Below are 26,013 nucleotides of genomic sequence, written 5' to 3'. Positions count from 1 at the left end.
TGGGTTACAACTGAACTATTGTCGATGGTACAATGTGATCAACTCTATAACTGATTACTGTAAAAGCATCAAAGTCACCTCAATATAAGTTTTCTAGTAATTCTGTTTAAGGAACACTGGTGGTTGCAGGAAGACCCCTCCTGCTTGAAGAAAACCACTATCACCCCAGTGCCAAAGAAAACTCGTGCTGAATGTCTCAATGACTACCACCCAGTGGCTCTGATCTCTATAATTGTAAAGTGCTTCAAGAGGTTAGTCATAGCTCACATCAACTGTACCTCCCAGTCTGCCTTGATCCCTCGCAAATTGCGTACCTGTGCAACAGATACACAGCAGACACCATCTTCCTGGCTCTACGCTCAGGCCTGGAATATCTGGATAATAAGGATACCCACATCAAGCTCCTACTGAGTTCCTCCTCCAACATTATAATTGCAACCAACTAAACCTCCAAACTCTAAGACCTAGGCCTCTGCTCCACCCTCTAACTGGATCCTTAACTTGCTGACCCACAGACTGCAATTCGTGAGAACAGGCAACAACAACACCTCCACGATAATCCTCAACACCAGAATCCCCCTTACTATACTCCTGGTACATGCATGACTGTGACCAAATTTGGTCGCAAACTCCATCTTCAATTCACTGACAACACAACTGTTGTAGGCTGGATCTCAAACAACGACAGGATAGAATATAGGAAAAAGAGTACATGGTGGCATGGTGTAAAGATAACTGAACATCAACAAAACGAAAGAGCTGATCATTGACTTCAGGAAGCAACACAGAGGGCACACTCCTGTCCACATTCCTGGTGCGAAAGTGGAGTTGGTCAAGAGCATCAAGTTCCTGGGAGTGATGATTACCAACAATCTGTGTAGGTTCATCCACATTGATGCAATGGTCAAGAAAACAACGCTGCTTCTAGTTACTTAGGAGGCTAAAGAAATTCAGCATGGTCGTAAAGTCTCTTACTAATTTTTATCGATGTACCACAAAAAGCATTCTATCTGGATGAATCACAGCTTAGTATGGCAACTGTTCTGCTGAGGACCAGAAGAAACTTAGAGTTGTTAGTAGTCATCACGCAAGCCAACCTTTCATCTATTAGCTCTATCTATATTTGCTGTTGCATCAAGAAAGCAGCCAACATAATCAAAGACCCCCCTCCCACCCATGTTATCATCTCTTCCAATCTCTTCTATCAGGCAGAAGATACACAAGCTTAAATGCACATAACAGATTCAAGAACAGCTTCTTCACTACTGTTAGATTTCTGAATATACCTTTCACGTTTTAAATTTAACATTGACCTCACTCTGTGTACTTTCTCTGCTAATGTAGCATTGTATTCTTCGCTCTGTTCTGTTACCCTAATTCAATTTCTGTGGTATGCAAAACAAAACTTTTCATTGTACTTTGGTACATGTGACATTAATAAATCAAAAAATCAAATCAAAATAATATTAGCATTGTGAGATGCAATCAATTATTTTGTAAACAAGTGTGTTTTATGGTGTGTTCTGTTATCCTATTTTACAGCGCTGCATTGTGCTAATTTTCTGAGAAACTCACCTGGAAATGGGAGCTAACTGAATTTGTGGTTATATGCAGCTGATCAGAACACAGCTGTTTTCTTGACTAGTTAATTTATGTAAAATAGAAAAGTAGGACTGGACCAATGCTTATGCAACACCTAAAATTTTGCTTTGCTCTCTTAATCTGGTTCAATTCTTTCAATATTGCTATGACATGCCAAGTAAGATTTATAGAAAGTACAAAGTTCCTTGAATATTGTTGACTTTATTGGTGGCTTTTATGATTCGAAGTATTTTTTGTTTGAAGTAAGCTTGAAATCAAAGTGTAACTGAAATCTGTAGCATTTGTGTAGTTTACAGCACAGATGGAACATAGAGGACATTTGGGCAAATTAGTTATGCTGCAGATGAAACTGCATGCTGTAACATTTAACCTTGTCAGCCCTGTGCATATCTCTCAAGCTAATGGAGCTGTCTCAGCCCAGACTTTTCTCGGACTTGTGCATTCTGAAATGTTTTGAATTGGACCCTGAAGGTGGTTAAGGACTTTTTCAGCTGCTATCTGGTGGATAAATTCCAAATTTAAACTGACGTCTGTTGATATTGGCAAATTACAATTTAGTTTTAAATTTATAAGGATACTACTGGTCTTCTGTGGCGACACGTTTTGTCACTTAAAAACAAGTTCAGGTGCACCTGAATTAGGCAGTATTTTGTAATCCTTTTTAGCTTCTTGATTTCCATCTTGCTGTTAGACCGCACTAATGGCCTTTATCCCCAAGTTTTTATTTTCCGATGTTACCTGCTCTCACCTGCCCTAATACCTTTTTGCCTTGAGGTTGAGCATACCATTTAATAAGATAACACCGTGTGGAGTTGGAGGAACACAAGTAGGCCGGGCAGAATTTTCTGAAGAAGCGTCCGGACCCGAAACATCAGCTTTTCTGCTCCTCTGATGCTGTATTCTTCCAGCTCCACACTGTGTCATCTCTAACTCCAGCATTGGCGGTTCTTTCTATCTGAGTGAGCATACCATTTGTTTCCCTTCTCTCCCTTACTGCCCTTTAATCAAATGATATGCAAGTTTACTGTTTTATTTTATAAATTTATATTCCTTTCTGTGGAGAAATTTGGATTACAGCTGCTAGCACGTTCCAGGCTGAGATCTGAAACACCACAGTTGAATGGAACAGCATTTGTGGTTCATGTCACTTACTGTTATTCATCTTTTGGACCCTCTAGTTGAGGACCAATTGCATTTTAAGTAACTAAAATAAGACAGGCCACTCTACAAAATTCAGTATAGAATTTGCTATCTCCTGCAAAATGCATTTTTAAACCCAACATTAATGTTAAACATTTTGCTTTCAAAGGAGGAGAGCAAATGTTGTCCCCTTGTTCAAGAAGGGGAGTAGAGACAACCCTGGTAATTATAGACCAGTGAGCCTTATTTTGGTTGTGGGTGAAGTGTTGGAATGGATTATAAGAGAGAGGATTTATAATCATGTAGAAAGCAATAATTTGATTAGGGATAGTCAACACAGCTTTGTGAAGGGTAGGTCGTGCCTCGCAAACGTTATTGAGTTCTTTGAGAAGGCGACCAAACAGGTGGATGAGAGTAAAGTGGTTCAGGTGGTGTATATGGATTTCAGTAAAGTGTTTGATAAGGTTCCCAACGGTAGGCTATTGTACAAAATACGGAGGCATGGGATTGAGAGTGATTAGCAGTTTGGATCAGAAATTGGCTAGCTGGAAGAAGACAGAGGCTGGTGGTTGATGGGAAATGTTCATCTTGGCGTTAAGTTACTAGTGGTGTACCGCAAGGATCTGTTTTGGAGCCACTGCTGTTTGTCATTTTTATAAGTTACCTGGATGAGGGCGTAGAAGGATGGTTTGCGGATGACACTAAAGTTGATGGAGTTCTGAGTGCAGAAGGATTTTGCAGGTTACAGAGGGATATAGATAAGCTGCAGAGCAGGGCTGAGAGGTGGCAAATGGAGTTTAATGTGGAAAAGTGAGGTGATTCACTTTGGAAGGAGTAAAGGTTTTATTGATAGAGGGATTGCGTTTCGGAGCCATGAGGCCATGTTGCAGCTGTACAAAACTCTGGTGTGGCTGCACTTGGAGTATTGCGTACAGTTCTGGTCGCCGCATTACCGGAAGGATGTGGAAGCATTGGAAAGGGTGCAGAGGAGATTTACCAGGATGTTACCTGGTATGGAGGGATGGTGTTATGAGGAAAGGCTGAGGGACTTGAGGCTGTTTTCATTAGAGAGAAGAAGGTTAAGACGCAACTTAATGGAGACATACAAGATATCAGAGGATTAGGTAAGGTGAACAGTGAGACCCTTTTTCCGCGGATGGTGATGGCTAGCACGAGGGTCATGGGTTTGAATTGAGGGGTGATAGATGTAGGACAGATGACAGAGGTCGATTCTTTACTCAGAGTAATAAGAGCATGGAATGCCCTGCCTGCAACAGTAATAGACTCAAACTTTAAAGGCATTTTAAATGGTCGTTGGATAAACATATGGATGATAACGGAATAGTGTAGGTTAGATGGGCTTCAGATTGGTTTCACAGGTCGGCGCAACATGGAGGCCGAAGGGCCTGTACTGCGCTGTTGAGCTCTATGTTCTATGAACAAGACTAGTCCATTTAACCTCCTCAAATCTGTTCCACTATTTGGTGAGATCATGTCTGACCTGCAATCTAACTTCATATATTCAGTTTTCCATTCATGGTCAACAAAAAAGGTCTTTTGATCTTGGACTAATCTGTTAACTTTAGATCTAGCACCAATTGCCTTTTACAAAGTTCCTCTCAAGTTTATCCTTGAAATTGAGGCAGTATTCCGATGAATTTAGCCTGCATTCTGTCCAAAGTCAGAAGTATACTTCTTTAGATGTGGGTGATCAGTTCTGGAGACCACATTCGGGTATGATCACCTTAAACTATCTATTGCTGAAGTATGACCTCTACAGTTATTGTCTAATCCTCCAAATATAAAGGACAATTTTCCATTTGCTTTTTTAATTTTCTGTACTTACCATGACATTTTAATGATGCATACACTCGACTCCTTTGTCTCTTTAGACCATAATTATTGGTTTTGTGCTTACTGCAGACTGAAGGAATTACCTAAACTATTAGGTTTCTTCGTTTTCAAATGATGAGTGCGTTGTAGATATAACCCAGAAGGTGGGCATTGTCTGGAGTTGCCTGTTTAGCAGGTGTAGACAAATCTTTAACTTACATAAAATTGACTAGCTGTCTCAAGTGCAGTGATATGTGGCAAGGCTATAGACCAAGTGCGGGAAAGTAGGATTAGAATTGATGGTCTGTTTTTTTCAATGAGTTGCAGCACAGAAGGGAGGCATACAACTTTTCCATGATTCTAAGTGTTGAATTACAAAATGTTTATTTTTCTACAGTGTTGTGGAGCAGCATAAACTTAGCCGAGAGCAATGGGAGGAGAGAATCCAGGTTTGGCATGAAGAGCACCGTTGGATGCCCAAGTAAGTTTGATACTCACCCAGTTGGCCACTGGATAGCACTTTTATTGAAGAAGTGCAGAAAGAATTGTCAACCTCTTTTCATAATTTGAACAATTTAAATTTGATTAGTGGAAGTATTGGGTGTTTTGGAGACTGGGCTTGTACTCAGCTCCTGGAGCCAAGGATTCAGACTAATGAGATCCTGGCAGGCAAAATGTATAAGCCCAGTGACATAGCAAAGCAAAGCACCTTGGGGCTTTAGCCATCATTTAGCCAATCCCCAAAGAAATGGTTGCAAGGATCACAATGTGAGAATGCTCCATCACATCACTTCCTTTGCAGATGGAAGATCACAAAATGACTATTCTTTTTCTTCCAGTGTATGGTTTTTGAGTGTTTCCTTCAACCAAATCAAGCTCTGAAGCATGCACATCAGACGTGTAAACAAAAGCCATTTTCAATCTCTAAGGTCATCTCTTTCATCCAAAACCAAATGCTGTGTATCTGGATTTTGCAACTTTTGCTTTTCACTCTTCTTACTAAGCTATCCTAGTTGAAGTGGTGGCTGAAATATTAACGTTTACATGGTGCTTTGGCAATAGCCATAGGAGAGCCATTCATAGGGTTTCAATCCAGTGATAACAAGATGTAGAGCTGGATGAACACAGTAGGCCTAGCGGCATCAGAGGAGCAGGAAGGCTGACGTTTCGGGCCTAGACCCTTCTTCCCCTGCCTCATTTGTGAAGGGGGTTCTGAAATAAATAGGGAGAGAGGGGGAGGTGGATAGAAGATGGATAAAGGAGAAGATAGGTGGAGAGGAGACAGACAGATCAAAGAGGCGGGGATGGAGCCTGTAAAGATGAGTGTAGGTAGGGAGGAGATAGGTCAGTCCAGGGAAGATGGACAGGTCAAGGGGGCAGGATGACGTTAGTAGGTAGGAGGTGGGGATGGGGCTTGAGGTAGGAGTAGGGGATAGGTGGGAGGAAGGACATGTTAGGGAGGCGGGCATGAGCTGGGCTGGTTTTGGGATGCCATCGGGGAGGGGAGATTTTGATTCTTGTCAAGTCAACATTGTTACCATTGGGCTGTAGGGTTTCCAAGCAGACTGAGTTGCTGTTCCTGCAACCTTCAGATAGCATCATTGTGGCTTGCAGGAGGTCCAGAATGGATGTCTTGCCTCAGGAATAAGAGGGGGACATAGCTTTAAATTGAGGGGTGAAAGATATAGGACAGATGTCAGAGGTAGTTTCTTTACTCAGAGTAGTAAGGGAATGGAACGCTTTGCCTGCAACTGTAGTAGATTTGCCAACTTTAGGTACATTTAAGTCGTCATTGGATAAGCATATGGACGTACATGGAATAGTGTAGGTTAGATGGGCTTGAGATCGGTATGACAGGTCGGCACAACATCGAGGGCCGAAGGGCCTGTACTGTGCTGTAATGTTCTATGTTCTATGACCGGCAAGTGCAATTGTTTCGTGCGAACCAAGCGTCGATGTTCTGCAAAGTGGTCCCCAAGCCTCCACTTGGTTTCCCCGATGTAGAGGAGGCCACAAGGGGGACAGCGGATGCAGTATACCACATTAGCAAATGTGCAGATGAATGTTTGCTTGATGTGGAAAGTTGTCTTGGGGCCTGGGCTGGGGCTGAGGGAGGAGCTGTAGAGGCAGATGTAGCACTTCCTGTGGTTGCAGGGAAAAGTGCCAGGTGTGGTGGGGTTGGAGGGGAGTGTGGAGCTGACAAGGGAGTCACGGAGAGAGTGATTCTCTTCTCTCTCTCTCTCTCTCCCCCCCCCCCCCCCACCCAGAAAGCAGATAGGGGTGGGGTGGGGAGGGAACAATGTCTTTGGTGGAGGAGTCGGATTGCAGATGGCGGAAGTGTGGGAGGATGATGTGTTGTATAATGGAGGTTGGAGGGGTGGTATGTGAGGACGAGGGGGATTCTGTTTTGGTTATTATTGTGGGGAGGGGGTATGAGGGATGAAATGAGGGAGACACGGTTGAGGGCGTTCCCAACCACTGATGGGGGGTGTTGTGATCCTTGAAAAGCAAAGACATCTGAGATGTACAGGAGTAGAATGCCTCATCTTGGGAACAGATGCGGCAGAGGCAAAGGAATTTGGAATAGGGGATGGCATTTTTGCAGGAAGGTGGGTGGGAAGAGGTGTATTCTCTGTAGCTGTGGGAGTCGGTGGGCTTGAAATGGACTTTGGTTTCTAGGTGGCTGCCTGAGATGGAGACAGAAGTCCAGGAAGGAGAGGGAGGTATTAGAGATGGTCCGGGTGAACTTAAGTTTGGGGTGGAAGATGTTGGTGAAGTGGATGTGAACTGTCCGAGCTCCTCGTGGGAGCATGCAGCATCGGTTGTGGGTGGAGTGGGGCAGGTGGCGGCAGCAGCAGCGGTGATGGGAGGTGCGCCCAATGCCGATGCAACTCCACCCACTGCTGATGCAGCATGTTCCACCACCGACGTAACTCCACCCACTGCCTGCAACTCCAGAGGAGACAGCAACACCAGCCCTGCTGGGTCTTCACTATTCCCCTCGACCTCCCCTTATTGAGGACGAGCAGTCAGCCCTCAGTAAAGGGCTCACCTGTGTCCCCCTCCACCCACACATCAATGAATACTGGTGTGTTTGGACATTGAGCAGTTTTTCCTCCACCTCTGCGCTTACTACTACAACTGTGAGCCTTACCCTCCCTCGACTGACCCCTTCTCCCAACTCCAACACACCCCTCCTCCAAGGCTGCCTACCCTCCCTCAACCTCATCATCTCCAACTGTCGTTGAGACATCAATCACCTCAAAGTCTCCACTCCTCTCTCACATTCAAACCTCTCCCCAAGGAATGTGCAGGCCTCCGCTCCAATCCCAGCCTCTGGTGCGGCCGCACTTGGAGTATTGTGTACAGTTCTGGTCACCGCATTATAAGAAGGATGTGGAAGCTTTGGAAAGGGTGCAGAGGAGATTTACTAGGATGTTGCCTGGTTTGGGGGGAAGGTCTTACGAGGAAAGGCTGAGGGACTTGAGGCTGTTTTCATTAGAGAGAAGAAGGTTGAGAGGTGGCTTAATTGAAACATAAAATAATCAGAGGGTTAGATAGGGTGGATAGGGAGAGCCTTTTTCAGACAGGTCAAGGGGGCGGGATTAGGTTAGTAGGCAGAAGATGAGCAGAGAGATCTTGGTGTCCATGTACATATATCCCTGAACGTCGCCACCCAGGTTGATAGGGTTGTTAACAAGGTGTACAATGTGTTAGGTTTTGTTGGTAGAGGGATTGAGTTTTGGAGCCATGAGGTCATGTTGCAGCTGTACAAAACTGCTGCAGACAGACTTGGAGTATTGCATACAGTTCTGGTCGCCGCATTACAGGCAGGATGTGGGAGCATTGGAAAGGGTGCAGAGATTTACCAGGATGTTACCTGGTATGGAGGGAAGGTCTTATGAAGAAAGGCTGAGGGATTTGAGGCTGTTTTCGTTAGAGAGAAGAAGGTTAAGAGGTGATAGAGACATACAAGATGATCAGAGGATTAGATAGGGTGGACAGTGAGACCCTCTAGCACAAGGGGACATGGGTTTAAATCGAGGGCTTAAGAAATGTAGGACAGATGTCAGAGGTAAGCTCTTTATTCAGAGAGTAGTAAGGTCGTGGAATGCCCTGCCTGCAACAGTAGTAGACTCGCCCAGTTTAAGGGCATTTAAATGGTCATTGGACAAACATTTGGATAATAACATTTGGTTAGATGGGCTTCAGTTTGGTTTCACAGGTCAGCGCAACATCTAGGGTCGAAGGGCCTGTACTGCACTGTAGTGCTCAATGGTCTACGTTTTAAACAACTAAACCTCCCAGTCGCGAACCATTTCAACCCCACCCCCCCCCCCCCCACCCCCCCACAATTCCTCAGATAACATGTCCATCCTGGGCCTCCTGCAGTGCCACAATGATGCTCCCCAAAGGTTGTAGGAACAGCAACTCGTATTCCGCTTGGGAACCCTGCAGCCCAATGGTATCAATGCAGATTTGACAAGATTCAAAATTTCCCCTCCCCCACTGCATCCCAAAACCAGCCCAGCTCACCTCCGCCACCCTAACCTGTCCTTCCTCCCACCTATCCCCTCCTCCCACCTCAAGTCCAACCCCCATCTCCTGCTGACCCCCTTGACCTGTCTGTCCTGGCTAGACTGACCTATCTCCTCGCCACCTCCCCACCTACACTCTTCTTTACTGGCTTCATCCTGCCTCTTTTGATCTGTCTGTCTCCTCTCCACCTATCTTCTCCTCCTGTATCCATCTTCTATCCACTACCCTCTCTCTCCCTATTTATTTCAGAACCCCCTTCCCCTGCCTCATTTGTGAAGAAGGGTCTAGGCCTGAAACATCAGCCTTCCTGGCCCTCTGATGCTGCTTGGCCTGCTGTGTTCATAGAACATAGAACATTACAGCACAGTACAGGCCCTTCGGCCCTTGATGTTATGCCGACCTGCCATACCAATCTGAAGCCCATCTAACCTACACTATTCCATGTACATCCATATGCTTGTCCAATGACAACGTAAATGTACTTAAAGTTGGCAAATCTACTACCATTGCCAGCAAAGCGTTCCATACCCTTTATTACCCTCTGAGTAAAGAAACTACCTCGAACATCTGTCCTAGATCTTTCACCCCTCAATTTAAAGCTATGCCCGCTCGTGCTCGCCGTCACCATCCTAGGAAAAAGGCTCTCCCTATCCACCCTATCTAGCCCTTTTATTATCTTATCTCTCAATTAAGTCACTCTCAACCTTCTTCTCTATAATGAAAACAGCCTCAAGTCCCTCAGCCTTTCCTCATTAGACCTTCCCTCCACACCAGGCAACATCCCAGTAAATCTCCTCTGCACCCTTTCCAAAGCTTTCACATCCTTCTTATAATGCAGTGACCAGAACTGTACGCAATACTCCAAGTGCGGTCGCACCAGAGTTTTGTACAGCTGTAGCACAACCTCTTGGTTCCGGAACTCGATCCCTCTATTAATAAAAGCTAAAAACCACTGTATGCCGCCTTAACAACCCTGTCAACCTGGGTGGCAACTTTCAAGTACATGGACACCGAGATCTCTCTGCTCACCGACACTACCAAGAATCTTACCATTAGCCCAGTACGTTGCATTCTGGTTACTCCTACTGAAGTGCATCACCTCACACTTGTCCGCATTAAACTCCATTTGCCAACTGTCAGCCCAGCTCTGTGGCTTATCTATGTCTCTCTCTAGCCTACAGCATCCTTCGTCACTATCCACAATTCCACTGACCTTAGTGTCGTTTGCAAATTTACGAACTCCTCCTTCTACACCCTCATCCAGGTCGTTTATAAAAATGACAAACAGCAGTGGACCCAACACCGACCCTTGCGGTACACCACTAGTAACTGGACTCCAGGATGAACATTTCCCATCACCCACCACCCTTTGTCTTCTTTCAGCTTCAAACAGCTATAATCTCCCACATTCCCATTCCTCCGCATTTTGTACAATAGCCTATTGTGGGGAACCTTATCAAACGCCTTGCTGAAATCCATATACACCACATCAACCGGTTTACTCTCATCTACCTGTTTGGTCACCTTCTCAAAGAACTCAATAAGGTTTGCGAGGCACGCCCGACCCGTCACAAAACCGTGCTGATGATCCCTAATCAAATTATTCTTTTCTAGATGATTATAAATCCTATCTCTTATAACCTTTTCCAACACTTTACCAACAACTGATGTAAGGTTCACTGGTCTATAATTACCAGGGTTGTCTGTACTCCCCTTCTTGAACAGGGGAACCACATTTGTTATCCTCCAGTCGTCTGGCACTACTCCTGTAGACAATGACGAGTTAAAGATCAATGCCAAAGGCTCGGCAATCTCCTCCCTGGCTTCCCAGAGGATCCGAGGATAAATCCCATGCGGCCCAAGGGACATATCTATTTTCACACTCTGTAGGATTTCTAATACCTCTTGCTTGTGAATCTCAATCCCACCTAGTCTAGTAGCCTGTAAATCAGTATTCTCCTCGACAACGTTGTCGTTTTCTAGAGTGAATACTATCGAAAAATATTTATTTAGTGCTTCCCCTATCCTCTGATTCCACACACAACTTACCACTACTATCCTTGATTGGCCTTAATCTTACTCTCGTCATTCCTTTATTCCTTAAATACCTCTAGAAAGCCTTAGGGTTTACCCTGATCCTATCCGCCAACAACTTCTCATGCCTCCTCTTGGCTCTTCTGAGCTCTCTCATTAGGTCTTTCCTGGCTACCTCGTGACCCTCAAGCGCCCTAACTGAGCCTTCACATCTCATCCTAACATAAGCTTCCTTCTTCCTCTTGACCAGAGATTCCACTTCCTTTGTAAACCACGGCTCCCGCGCTCTGCAGCTTCCTCCATGCCTGACAGGTACATACTTATCTAGGACACACAGGAGCTTTTCCTCGAATAGGCTCCACATTTCTAATGTGCCCATCCCCTGCAGTTTCCTTCTCCATCCTATGCTCCCTAAATCTTGCCTGATCTTGTCGTAATTGCCTTTCCCCCAGCTATAACTGTTGTCCAGTGGTATACACCTATCCCTTTCCATCACTAAAGTAAACATAACAGAATTGTGATCGCTATCACCAGAGTGCTCACCTACTTCCAAGTCTAACATCTGGCTGGTCTCATTACCTAGTATCAAATCTAATGTGGCTTCGCCCCTTGTCGGCCTGTCTACATACCTTGTCAGGAAGCCCTCCTGCACACACTGGACAAAAACTGACCCATCTATAGTACTCTAACTATAGTGTTCCCAGTCAATATTTGGAAAGTTCAAGTCCCCCATGACAACTACCCTGTCTCTCTCACTCCTATTGAGAATCATCTTTGCTATCCTTTCCTGTACATATCTGGAACTATTCTGAGGCCTATAGAAAACTCCCAACAGAGTGACCTCTCCTCTCCTTTCCTGTTTCTAACCTCAGCCCATACTACCTCAGTTGACGAGTCCCCAAACGCCCTTTCTGCAACTGTAATACTGTCCTTGACCAACAATGCCACACCTCCCCCCTTTTACCATCTTCTCTGTTCTTCCTTAAACATCTAAATCCCGGAACCTGCAACAACCATTCCTGTCCCTGCTCTATCCATGTCTCCAAAATGGCCACAACATCGAAGTCCCAGGTACTAACCCATGCTGCAAGTTCACCCGCCTTATTCTGGATGCTCCTGGCATTGAAGTAGACTCACTTCAAACCAACTTCTTGCTTGCCAGTGCCATCTTGCATCCCTGACGTCCCTTGCGCATCTCCCTACTCTCAACCTTTTCTATACTCGAAGTACAATTTTGGTTCCCATCCCCTGCTGAATTAGTTTAATCCCACCCGAATAGCCTTAGCGAATCCACCCCCCCCCCCCCCCCCCCCCCAAAAGGATATTGGTACCCCTCTGGTTCATGTGAAGACCATCCTGCTTGTAGAGGTCCCACCTACCCCAGAAAGAGCCCCAATTATCCAAGAATCTAAAACCCTCCCTCCTGCACCATCCCTGTAGCCACGTGTTCAACTCCTCTCTCTCCCTATTCCTCGCCTCACCAGCACGTGGCACGGGCAACAAACCAGAGACAGCAACTCTGTTCGTCCTAGCTCTAAGCTTCCATCCTAGCTCCCTGAATTTCTGCCTTAAATCCCCATCTCTCTTCCTATCTATGTCATTGGTGCCAATGTGGACCACGACTTGGGGCTGCTCCCCCCCCCCCCCTTAAAGATCCCAAAAACACGATCAGAGACGTCACGCACCCTGGCACCTGGGAGGCAACCCACCAACCGTAAGTCTCTCTCATCCCCACAGAACCTCCTATCTGTCCCCCTAACTATGGAGTCCCCAATGACTACTGCTCTGATCCTCTTGCCCGTTCCCTTCTGAGCAGCAGGGACAGACTCTATGCCAGTGACCTGTGCCCCACTGCTTTCCCCTGGTAAGTCGTCGCCCCCCAACAGTATCCAAAACGGTATACATAATTTTGAGGGGAATAGCCACAGGGAATCCCTGCACTGCCTACCGGTTCGCTTTCCGGCCCCTGACCTTAACCCATTTGCCTTTTTCTTGTCCCTGAGGAGTGACTGCCTCCCTGTAACTCCTCTCAATAACCCCCTCTGCCTCCTGAATGATCCGAAGTTCATCCAGCTCCAGCTCCAGTTCCCTAACGTGGTTCTCGAGGAGGTGGAGTTGGGTGCACTTCCCGCAAATATAGTCAGCAGGGACACTAGTGGTGACCCTTACCTCCCACATTCTGCAGGAGGAACATTCAACTGCCCTGACCTCCATTCCCATTATTCTAAATTCCCAAAGAGACTGTTGAAAAATAAAGAATAAAAAATAAACTTGTTACCTTACCAATCTGGCGCACCGAACCTCCTTTTTGGTTAGAGGAAGAGGATGGGTGGGAGACACTACCCGAGTAGTGTTTCGGGTAATGCAACCACACAAATATATTACCTCACTTACTCAGCAGTCCCGTGTCCGCTCCTGCTCAGCGTACGCTCTGCCTGTTCACGAGGTAAGTTTTTAAAACAGTGACTCGCCCTCCTGGCAGCTACCTGGTCGACACTCCCGCTCCTCCCGCTGCTGAAACAAAAATGGAGGGCCCCGACGCTCGCGCTAAGTTTTTAAAACAGTGACTTACCTTGTTATGCCAGATACTCCGGCATCTGCAGTTCCTACCCTCTCCGTTTCAATCCAGTGTATGATTTGTAACCAAACCAGTGGGCTAACAATTCCCTTCTTTAATTGTATAAAAACCTAATGAGAGCTACGTTAGTCCAATTTCTGATGTCATAGATGCGAAGAATAAGTAATAGTCATCATCTCAAGTTTTAGGCAACTAGTAAAAAACACCTATGAGCTTTTGATCTAATCGTGGGACAACTCGAAGTTGAGTTCGATGTCTAATTAATTTGGTGCAAGTTAGATAAAATGCAAAATAAGAATTTAAAGAGCATTAATGTTCTCTAGCTTATGATTGCTTGATTGTAATTTTGAAAAAAATATGAAAAATCTCATTTTGGAGAACTTCAGTCATTGTTCATTTATTTGAATTTAAATTGTTATCTCAACAGAGAGGATGCCATATTAGAGTACCTGAAAATAGCCCAGGATCTAGAAATGTATGGTGTCAACTACTTTGATATCAAAAACAAGAAGGGAACAGACTTATGGTTGGGTGTTGATGCTCTGGGTCTCAATATCTATGAGAAAGAGGACAAGTAAGTGCCTTTTTTTTTAAAACACCTCAAACATATTTCCAAATTTATTTGCAATGCATGGATTTTGACTGAATTAATCTCAATTGAAGAGAATGGGCATTTTGAATTTAGATTGTGTTTAGATTTTGTGCTTTTCCAGTAATGGTTGTGGCACCTATGGTATTCAAATGGGTGAATGTAGAGAATGTTTGTGATTGAGTCACTGTCTTTGAATATGGAGCCATAGTTACACAAAATGGTATTTGGATTGCATTAGAACATGGTAGTTTATAAATGTGACATTATGGTCTAGGCTTCCAGAACAGTGTAGTCTTTTTTCTTCCTCTATTACCTGTTACAAAAATGGCTTCGGATCATTCCTGTCAAGATGTGTGGATAGCCTCTCTCTTGCAAACAAATTGTGTAGTACCTTTAATGTCATTGAAAGAAATAAAATTTGAGTAGGAGTAGGTCATTTGAAGCCTGTTTGGTAGCTCAGTGGTTAGCGCTGTTGCCTCACAGCACCAGGGACCCAGGTTCAGTTCCACCCTGAGGTGATTGTTTGTGTGGAGGTTGTATATTCTCCCCATGTCTGCATGGGATTTCTGCATGTGCTGCTGTTTCCTCCCACAGTCCAAAGATGTACATATTAGGTGAAAATGGACATGCTAAATTGCCTTAATGTTCTGGGATGCGTACATTGGATGGATTAGTCATGGAAAATGCAGGATTACAAGAATCAAGTAAGGGAGTTGGTTTGTGTGGGATGCCCTTCAGGGAGACATGATGGGCCATATGGCTGCCTTCCATACTTTAGGGATTCTATGCTCTGCCATTCATTGTGATCGTGGCTGATTATCTAACTCAATGTCCTGTTCCTACCACTCTCCCATATCTTTTAGTCACTTGGCTCCACATGCTATATCCAACTCCTGTTTGAAATCGTTACAAGGTTTTGGCACCGACTGCCTTCCATGATAGCAAATTCCATAGACTGGCTTTTCCCTCTTGGTGAATAAATTTCTCTTTATCTCTTCCTAAATCGTTTACCCCATACCCTTCAACTGTAACCTCCAGTTCTGAACTCTTCTATTGTCAGAAACATCCCCCCCGCTTGCATGGGGCAGCACGATGGCTTAGTGGTTAGCACTGCAGCCTCACAGCGCCAGGGACCCCAGTTCAATTCGCGCCTCGGGCGACTGTCTGTTTGGCGTTTGCACGTTCTCCCTGTGTCTGCGTGGGTTTCCTCCGGGTGCTCCGGTTTCCTCCCACAGTCCAAAGATGTGCAGGTTAGGTGGATTGGCCATGCTAAATTGCCCGCAGTGTTCAGGGGTGTGTGGGTTATGGGGGCATGGGGCTGGGTGGGATGCTTCAAAGGGCGGTGTGGACTTGTTGGGCCACATATCTACCCTGTTTCATCCTGTTTAAAATTGTATAGGTTTCTATGACCTCACGCTTTATTCTTCTGAACTCTAATGATGAGAATTCTGACTGATTCAACCTGTCCCTTGTATGCCAGCCCTGCCATCCTAGGGCTCAATCTGGTAAACCTTCACTGCACATGCACTCTGTAGCAAGAGCATCTTTCCTGAGAGAAGGAATCTAAAATGCTGCTCAGACATCCATTTGCTCAAATCCCATCACTGGAAAGACCACCAAACCATTTTACGGCCTTCACGACTGCCCCCCCCCCCCCCCCCCCCCCACCCCGCCACCGAATGCTTAACTTCAGCAACTGGTGCACGAGGATGTTCAGATCTTGCTGCATATTTCTTTACCCACCTCTCTCAATTTATAGCTTTTTGGATAATCTACCTTTGTGCTTTTGCTCCCAAAGTGGGTAATCTAGCATCTATCCACATTTGTCCACTCACTCAGCTTGGCTAAATCACACTGAAGCATCTCTGCATCCTCCTCACAGCTCACTCTCCAACCCAGATCTGTTGATTGCAAATTTAGAGGTATTACACTGGTTCCTTCATCTGAATCATTAATATGTATTGTGAACAACTGGTGTCCAAGCACTGATCCCTGTGGTATCGAACTAATCATTGGTACAAGGACTATTTGATGACCAAAACCTGTTTATTTCTACTTTGTTACCTGTCTGCCAACCAGTTTTCAATCTATGTCAATACTTTGTTTCCAATCCCATGTGCTTTAATTTTACATGCTAACCTACCATTGGACTTTTTTGAAAACCTGCTGTAAATCCAAATTACCCACATTCACTGGGTCCTCTTCTTCAGCTCTACTAGTTACATCCTTTGAAGAACCCCAGTTGATTTGTCCAGCATGACTTCCCTTTCATGGAGCCTTGCTGACTCTTTCTGATTTACCACTATGTTCCAAATGCATAACTATTAAATCTCATATAATCGACATGAGTATTTAATAGCATTTTAACTGTAGCATGTTAAAACCTTCCAAGGGTCTTTTTGAAGCAATCTTACACTGACTCCCATAAAGAGAAACTGGGGAAAATCATCCAATGTTTGACAGCAATTTCCAGACCAAAGCCTGATTTGCATAGGGGTTTGCAAAAAAACAATGAGCTGAGGTCTGAGAGCAGGAGCAGAGAGAGATAAAGATCTAGATGAGAGTAGATGTGCCACTTTGGGGAAGAACAGAATGATCAGTTTAACATCACTGAAATGATTGATATTATCTTTTTCTCTAAGATAGGCCATTCATATAAATGGCAGGTGGAAATTTGAAAAATTTCATTGGCTCAAATATGGGTGATAAATTAATTTGTGTATTTGCAAAAAGCAGGTTTCAAGGGGAATTATAATAATACAATTATTTCCCTCAGTGTAATTTGTACCTTTATTCAAACAAGTGAAGATTTTTTTTCCAATGACTGGGGGGAGCTGAGGCCTGTTGCTAGCAACTCCTGAATATTTTGGCAGTTCCAAGAACATCATTGTCTTGGTGAGTTTCTCATGTTTGGAAATATCTCCACCTTGAGTTGAAGCACAGTGTTTCCAAAATTGAGGAGTAGCCAGAATTCAAGCAGAGTATCAATTAGGTTGAGAGTTTCATCTGTCTTCCTGGGGGTAGTTATCCACAAACTATGTTCAAATTAATAGATGGGTAGCCACCTGGAAGAATAGGATATGCTACTGTAGCATTTGGAGATTGTTCGGAATAGACAGTCAAGTGTACAGACATTAGCAGGGGGCTCGTTTGGTGCAATGATAGTGACCCTACCTCAAGAATAGAAGGGCTGGACTCTGCCTACCTTCTCCAGAGCTTTGTCAAAATATATCTAAACAGGCTAATTTAAAAACAGATGTTAGCAGGTGTAGGCCATTCAGTCTCTAAGCCTGCTGTACCCTTTGATAAGATCATGCTGATGTGACTATGGTTTCAACTCTACTTTTGTGTCTAGCTCTTGTCCATCAGTGTTTGGTTAGATGTTCAAGTATGTAGCCTCCACATCTGTCTGGGGAAGGGAATTCCTGACACGTGAACCTTGGAGGAAAATAAATTCTCCACTTAGCCAACTTGGTCAATGTTCCCTTATGACCCTTTCATTCAAGGAATGTGTCAAGTGACTCTTCAGTGATCTTATAATGCAACCTAGAGACCAAAGCTGCACAAGGTATTCCAGATGTGATGTAATAAAGCCCCTATTTAGCTGTAGTAACAGTTTTCTACTTCTATCTTCCACATCCATTTAATAAATGATAGTATTTCTTTTGTCTTCCTAATTGCATGCTGTTCTTGTATACTATTCTTTTGAGATTCATTTACCAGGGCACCCAGATTCATCTATACTATAAAGTCTGTAGTCTCTCCATTCAAATAATATACCAAATTTGTTTTGTAGCTGACTTTGCTGTTGCCACAGCAATCACTTTCATGAAAGTTTGTCAACAGATGATCCCTGTGCACATTACTAGCTTGCCAACAAAAATATCTCCCATTTATTCCTACCAGCTGCTTTTTGTCCCATCTGTTCCAGAGATGTGTAAGAGTATTGATTTTTTTAAAAAAACCTGAAATTTGAAGGCGAACTGACCAGAAAAATGGTGACCATAACGAACCATAATCTGTCTCAGACTGTGTAGAGTACAAGAAAGCTGATTTTTAGCAAAGTGAACCAAAGCTAGGATTCCCTGATGCAACAGGTAGATCTGTGCTACATGTCAGAGGAATTCTTTGGGAGAAATCAAGGTCAATACGGAAGTTGCAGTTTTCTCTTCATTTGCAAGTGACAAAGAATATAAGAACAGAATATTTGTTTTTTTTCTCTGCCCTGCCCCCAACTCGTGGGATAATGGTATCGCTGTTTGGGCCTGTCCTTTTATGGCTGGTTCCTAGTTGCCCTTGAAGATGAACTGTTGTTTTGAATCACTGCAGTCCACCTACTGTGGGAATTATTACTCCATTAGGGAGGGAATTCAAGAGTCTTTATCCAACAACGCTGAAGGAAATGAAGTTAAAAATATTACCCAAATTTGTCATCTACCATGCAACTAGTGAGCAATTAATAGAGAAGCTGATTTAGGCATTTAAGTACGTGAAGCACAAATTCAGCAAGTGTGGGTAGCACCTTTGGAAAAAGAAGCTGATCTAATGTGTTCAGTCCAGTGATTCTTAAGAACTTTGAGTACTCCACGTGTGATATAACAAAATATAATTGAATTGAAGATAGTAAGAAATACTGGATAAGGTGAAAATTAATAGACGGAATCATTAAATCATACCACATAGAAATGACCCTTCAGCCCATTGAGCCTACCACCTATGCTACTTGGGGAAACTAGGAGCTGGCTTAGACCATTCACCCTTTGAACTGTCCCACCATTCAATAAGATAATGGCTGATCTGTGGCCTAGCTCATACCTGCCTTTAGCACATATCTCTTAATAACTTGGCTTAACAAAAATATATCTTCTCTGATTTTAAGTTAACAACTGACCCAGCATCCACTACCTGTTTCTGGAAGATTTCAAAGCGGCTTTCATTAATAGAGGGATTAAGTTCGAGCTGTGAAATCCAGCTATACAAAAGCCTGGTTCGGCCACATCTGGAATATTGTGTCCAGTTCTGGTCACCTCATTACAGGAGAGATGTGGAAATGTTGGAAAAGGTGCAGAGGAGATTTACCAGGATGTTGCCTAGAATGGAGGGCAGGTCTTAGGAGGAAAGGTTGAGAGAGTTAAGGTTTTTCTCTTTAGAACAACGAAAGACGAGAGGTGACTTGAAGGCATACAAAATGATCAGAGGTATAGATAAAGTGGACTCTTTCCTAGGGTGGAGGTAGCTGTTATGAGGGAACGTAGTTTTAAAGTGAGTGGAGGTAGATATAGGAGAAACGTCAGAGGTAGGTTATTTACTCAGAGTTGTAGCGGCATGGAATGCATTGCCGGAGAGGGTAGTGGAGCCGGCCTCATTAGGGTCACTTCGGGTCACTTAAGTTGCAATTAGATAGGCATTTGAATGATAGTATAAGGTAGGGATGGAGGTTAGCAAGACCTTAGGTTTAGGGTAAAAGTTTGGCACAACATCGTGGGCCGAAGAGCCTGTACTGTTCTGTGTTCTAAAGCATCTGCCATCCATTGTGCGTAGAAGTTCTTCTGAATGGTCTGGCCCTAATTTTCAGACGATATCCCTCAGTTCTAGAATCTCCAGCCAGTGGACTAGGCCCATAGCTAAAAGATATGTAGGACTGGATAAAGAGAAAAGGGGAGGCTTATGGTTCATGCCATAAACTAGAGGAGCAGGTGGCTGGGAGCCAGAGCAGTAGGTCAGCAGAGGAGGGATTAAGGGGGAAGGTAGATGTTAGGACTAGCAAATCAGAAAGGAAGGGCAGGCAAAGACAGGTGAACAAGCATGATGGCACTAATGGGTGGAAATGTTTATTTCAACACAAGGAGTATTACAAGTAAGACAGCTGGGCTTAGTCCCGTGTACAGATCCAGGCTCTATGATGTTGCGGCCATTATAGAGACTTGTTTAAGAGAGGGACTGGACTGGCAGCTCAACATTACAAGGTTTCAGTGTTTTAGATGAGACAGAGAGGAAGGTAAAAGAGGTGGAGGAGATGCATTACTAATCAAGGAGAATGTTACATCTGCACTCAACGTACTGGAGGCTCATCCACTGTGGTGATATCGGTGCAGCTCAAAAATGAGATTGGTGCAGTCACTCTGATATTAAACTATAGGCTGCCCAACAGCCACTGAGATATTGAGGAACAAATCTATAGGCACGTTATGGAAAGATGCAATAAAAATAGAGTTGTCATAGTGGTAGACTTTAACTTGCCCAATATCGAGTGGGACTGGTAGAGCAAGAGGCTTAGACAGGACGGAATTTTGAATGCATCCAAAGGGGTTTCTTGAAACAGTGTGTGGATAGGCCCAACGAGAGAAGGCACTATATTGGAACTTGTACTGACTAATGAGCTGGCCAGGTGACTGGTCTTTTAATGGGACAGCATTTTGGAAACAGTGATCACAGCTCTGAGTTTTAAAGCAGCTATGAATAAGGATAAGTCAGGACCTTATCGCAAGGTACTAAACTGGGGGTTCAAATTACATCAGTATTAGGCAGGAGCTAGGGAGTGTTAATTGGGAGGATCTGCTTTCAAGCAAATCCGCAGTTCACGTGTGGGGAATTGTTTAAAGACCTGCTGATGACGCTTCAGTACTTGCATGTTCCAGTGAGGAGGAAGGACAAGGATGGCAAGGTAAGGGACCCTTGGACAATAAGGGAGGTTGTGAATTTAGTGAAAAGAGGTAAAAGAAGCATTTGTAAGGCTCGGGGTTAAATTCAGACAGGGTCTGTGAGGAATATAAAGAAAGCTGGAAAGAATTCAAGCAAGGGATTAGAAGAGCAAGAAGGGACCATGAAATGACCTTGGCAAGTAGGATTAGAGAGACCCCTAAAGCATTCTGCACAGTGTCAAAAACCAGAGGATAACTAGGGATAGGACCACTTGAGGGTAGAGAAGGGAACTTGTGCTTCGAGGCAAAGGATATGGGTGAGATGCTAAATGAGTACTTTGTCCAGGAGAAGGTTATGGAGAATAGTGAGATTTGCATGGAGCATGCTAACATTGTCACATTTTGAGATTAAGGAAGAAATCATGTTGGGTCTCTTGAAGAGCATTAAGATGGATAAGTGCCATCTTAAACTGAGACCCCTAGTTCTTGACTCCCCCACATCAGGAACATCCTTCCCACTTCTAGCCTGCCCGGTCCAATCAGGATTTTATATGTTTTAATGAGATGTTCGTGGGTCTCATTCTATAGCTGCCTGAAAGTGGCCACACGAGCAGATAGGGTGATAAAGGAGATGTATGGCATGCTTGCTTTTAATTGGTCAGCGAATTGAGTACAAGAGTCAAGAGAGTCATGTTGCAGCTTTATAAGATGACGCTTTAGAGTATTGCATTCAATTCTGGTTGCCACATGATAGGAAGGATGTGGAGGCTTTGGGGGAGGGTGCAGAAGAGATTTACCAGATGCTGCCTGGGTTAGAGTGTACGATCTGAGGAATGGCTCGAAAAACTTGGGTTTTCTTCTCTGGAGTAGTGGAGGCTGCGCGGAGACTTGATAGAACATAGAACATAGAACATAGAACAGTACAGCACAGAACAGGCCCTTCAGCCCACAATGTTGTGCCGACCATTGATCCTCATGGATGCACCCTCAAATTTCTGTGACCATATGCATGTCCAGCAGTCTCTTAAATGACCCCAATGACCTTGCTTCCACAACTGCTGCCGGCAACGCATTCCATGCTCTCACAACTCTCTGCGTAAAGAACCTGCCTCTGACATCCCCTCTATACTTTCCACCAACCAGCTTAAAACTATGACCCCTCGTGCTAGCCATTTCTGCCCTGGGAAATAGTCTCTGGCTATCGACTCTATCTATGCCTCTCATTATCTTGTATACCTCAATTAGGTCCCCTCTCCTCCTCCTTTTCTCCAATGAAAAGAGACCGAGCTCAGTCAACCTCTCTTCATAAGATAAGCCCTCCAGTCCAGGCAGCATCCTGGTAAACCTCCTCTGAACCCTCTCCAAAGCATCCACATCTTTCCTATAATAGGGCGCCCAGAACTGGACGCAGTATTCCAAGTGCGGTCTAACCAAAGTTTTATAGAGCTGCAACAAGATCTCACGACTCTTAAACTCAATCCCCCTGTTAATGAAAGCCAAAACACCATATGCTTTCTTAACAACCCTGTCCACTTGGGTGGCCATTTTAAGGGATCTATGTATCTGCACACCAAGATCCCTCTGTTCCTCCACGCTGCCAAGAATCCTATCCTTAATCCTGTACTCAGCTTTCAAATTCGACCTTCCAAAATGCATCACTTCGCATTTATCCAGGTTGAACTCCATCTGCCACCTCTCAGCCCATCTCTGCATCCTGTCAATGTCCCGCTGCAGCCTACAACAGCCCTCTACACTGTCAACGACACCTCCGACCTTTGTGTCGTCTGCAAACTTGCTGACCCATCCTTCAATTCCCTCGTCCAAGTCATTAATAAAAATTACAAACAGTAGAGGCCCAAGGACAGAGCCCTGTGGAACCCCACTCACCACTGACTTCCAGGCAGAATATTTTCCTTCTGCTACCACTCGCTGTCTTCTGTTGGCCAGCCAGAAGTCTGTTAAATTAAGATGCACAAAAAGGGGTGACAGTCAGAATATTTTTTGCAGAATTGAAATGCTTAATACTAGGAGCTATGTATTTAAAGTGAGAGTGGGAAAATTCAAATGAGTTGTGAGGGGCAAGTTTTTTTTTAAGTGGTGGGAACCTGGACCATCCTTCCAGGGGTGGTGGTGAAGGCAAATACATTAGGGGCATTTAAGAGACTCTTAGATATGCACTTGAAAATACACAAAATGGAGGGATATGGACCAACTGCAGGAAGAAGGGATTAGTTGAATTTGGTGTCGTGTTCGGCGCAACGTCGTGGGCTGAATGGCGTGTTTCTGTGCTGTGTTGTTCAATGTTCTCAACTGAAGGCGGCTCAAAACAACAGAAACCTAGAGGAGCACAGATTATACAAAAGACAACTTAAAACAAAAAAAAGCAGGAGAGCAAAAATGGAGGATGAAATAAGGATGTGTCCAAAAATTTTTTAAAATCCTGACCTGTTTTGCAAGTTCATTTAAGGGTAAAAGGGGAAAGGGTAGGGCCATTAAGGACCATGTTTGTGCATGTAGCTACAGAACTTGGGTAATATTCTAAAAGAATACTTTGTGACAGTGCTGACGAGACTGAGGGGTACGAAAGTCTGGGAGGACTGTAATATACTTTAAGAAGTTGGCATAGCCTAAGGAGGCTCTGACAAGTTTGTTGGATGGGGTAGTAAATAGTAAGTAGCATAGCCAGAGACTGCAAGAGAGGATAGATGGTCTAGTCAGTTGGGCTGATCAGTGGCAAATGGAATTTAAACTCAATAAAAGTGAGATGTATTTGGTCGGCACAACAAACAAGGCAAGGAAATACATAATGCACGGTGGGATTCTAAGCCTCCCTAAGTTACGATGACAGAGTTTTGGAAATGGTAAATCCTTTATCAAGAAAAGTAAATAAGTCAGGACAGTTTTAGATTAGTCATGGGAAATAATTGGGGACATAATTAACAGGCATTTGGAGAGATTTGAGAGCAAGCATGGATTTGCAAAAGGCATACTCTTTGACTATCTGCTTTGAAGTAATGAAGATGGTTGAAGAGAATTTGGTGAATCTGTGTGGATTGGTTTCTCAAAAGTACTGCAAAGTGTGGTTGACAGAAGTGAGGCTGATCCAAAGGGCAGTGGGTGTGAGCTTAGATGTTTTTTAAATGGCTTGAAGAACATAAATCGACAAATTATGTTAAATAGTTTAATATTGAAATATAAGGAAATTCCAAATTTGCATTTTCTTTTCTTCCACCTGTCTCCTTTCGCCAAATGCCTTGTATTCCACATGTCTGGAAACTTTTTTTAATATTATCAAAACCATATGTGATTTCATGCACCTCTGTCAAATCTCCTCTCCTTTTCCACATGTAGCTGTCTGTTCCAAAATAATAACCTCAACATTTCCAGAATGCACCACAACAGTCTCTCAGACCTGAAACATTATAGAAAATCACTTAACATACTCATTTTGTTGTTGGATTGTTTTCTTGTTTTCTAAAATCAAGCCAGTCTAATAATGAAATATTGTTAAGAATAAAAAAAAACAAAAAATAGGTTCAATATTGCATCATTCTGTTTTTTTTATTATTCACGCAATACTTAAATGTTCTGTTCTACCTCCAAGTTTGGATTCTGAGACTAAAGTGAGACTTGTGTTTTACTTCCAAATGTGACAAACAAATACCAGAAGTTTTAGAAATTCGTTTGTTTAAATAACTACCTTTTCTCCAAATGTACAGCAAATGCAGCTCAAATAATGGGTATGTAATGACTGGACAGTTGCCGATTACGTATAGAATTAAATTCTTTAGCTTAAGCCCAGACTATAAACTGAGGTTGTCTTTTCGATCTTAGATTAACACCCAAGATTGGTTTCCCATGGAGTGAAATCCGCAATATCTCATTCAATGACAAGAAATTTGTCATCAAACCCATTGACAAGAAGGCACCGGTGAGTTCTCCACAAGGAATTAGTTTTTGTGTGGAAAGTTCTTTTTCTAAATGTTTAGAACTGTTCTACATCATTAATATAAATCAAATAAAGCAACCCTTGGGATGTACAGCTGTATGCTTTGTTCTAGTCCAGGTTTAGAACTGTTATCTATGCACTAGTTCTTGGATTTTATGTGTACTTTAAAACTCTGCTCCATTCCGTTTTCAGCTGAATGATGCTATTTTCTTATGCTAGTATTTTAAAACAGGGTTTTTTCCTCTGTTCTTGATATATAAAGTCTGAGATCACATGTCTTACTCATTTTCCTCAGTGAACACTCCTCCCCCACCCTCGCAACTCCCATGCCAACCTTTTGTAGTTTGTGCACAACCACTTCTGGGTCACTCTGCTCTTGCACCCCTTTTAGAATTGCACCATTTAGTTTTTATTGCCTCTCCTTGTTCTTCCTCCCAAGATTAATTGCTTCACAACTCTCTACGTTAAACTTACGAGCATATATTTCCCATTCCTATGTGCTTCTCAAGTTCATGATGCTAATATGCTTGTCAATTACATATTTTGAAATTGTTCTACATCATTAATATAAATCAAATAAAGCAACCCTTGGGATGTACAGCTGTATGCTTTGTTCTAGTCCAGGTTTACTCCTGCTTCCTTCGTGCTCCCAACCTGGGTTTAATGCCTCATTGCTTGGTCTCGCTAGCTTAAGCACCCCCTGCCCCACTCTGTCTTTCACCTGATCTGTGACACCATCCCCAAACCAGCACAAATATCCTTCCAATAAATGCAAGTTCTTTACTTGTTTTTGGATGAAATAATAATTGAAAGTAGTGAAGATTAACAACTAAGATAATAAAATGTGAGGCTGGATGAACACAGCAGGCCAAGCAGCATCTCAGGAGCACAAAAGCTGACGTTTCGGGCCTAGACCCTTCATCAGAGAGGGGGATGGGGGGAGGGAACTGGAATAAATAGGGAGAGAGGGGGAGGCGGACCGAAGATGGAGAGTAAAGAAGATAGGTGGAGAAGGTGTGGGTGGGGAGGTAGGGAGGGGATAGGTCAGTCCAGGGAAGACGGACAGGTCAAGGAGGTGGGATGAGGTTAGTAGGTAGCTGGGGGT

General features: G+C 43.8%; 1 protein-coding gene across 1 annotated transcript in view; it reads left to right on the top strand.

Moving 5' to 3' along the window:
• Positions 1-26,013, top strand: part of ezrb (ezrin b) — a 152,888-nt gene that overhangs the window by 102,844 nt on the left and 24,031 nt on the right. Inside the window, exons 6-8 of the mRNA XM_048536465.2 lie at positions 4,973-5,056; positions 14,154-14,300; positions 24,794-24,890. Coding sequence (XP_048392422.1) covers positions 4,973-5,056; positions 14,154-14,300; positions 24,794-24,890 — 328 coding nt within the window. The remainder of the gene's footprint in view (positions 1-4,972; positions 5,057-14,153; positions 14,301-24,793; positions 24,891-26,013) is intronic.

This window comes from Stegostoma tigrinum, chromosome 9 (genome assembly GCF_030684315.1).
Source record: "Stegostoma tigrinum isolate sSteTig4 chromosome 9, sSteTig4.hap1, whole genome shotgun sequence".
Lineage (NCBI taxonomy): Eukaryota > Metazoa > Chordata > Chondrichthyes > Orectolobiformes > Stegostomatidae > Stegostoma > Stegostoma tigrinum.
This window is presented reverse-complemented; position numbering and strand designations above follow the sequence as displayed.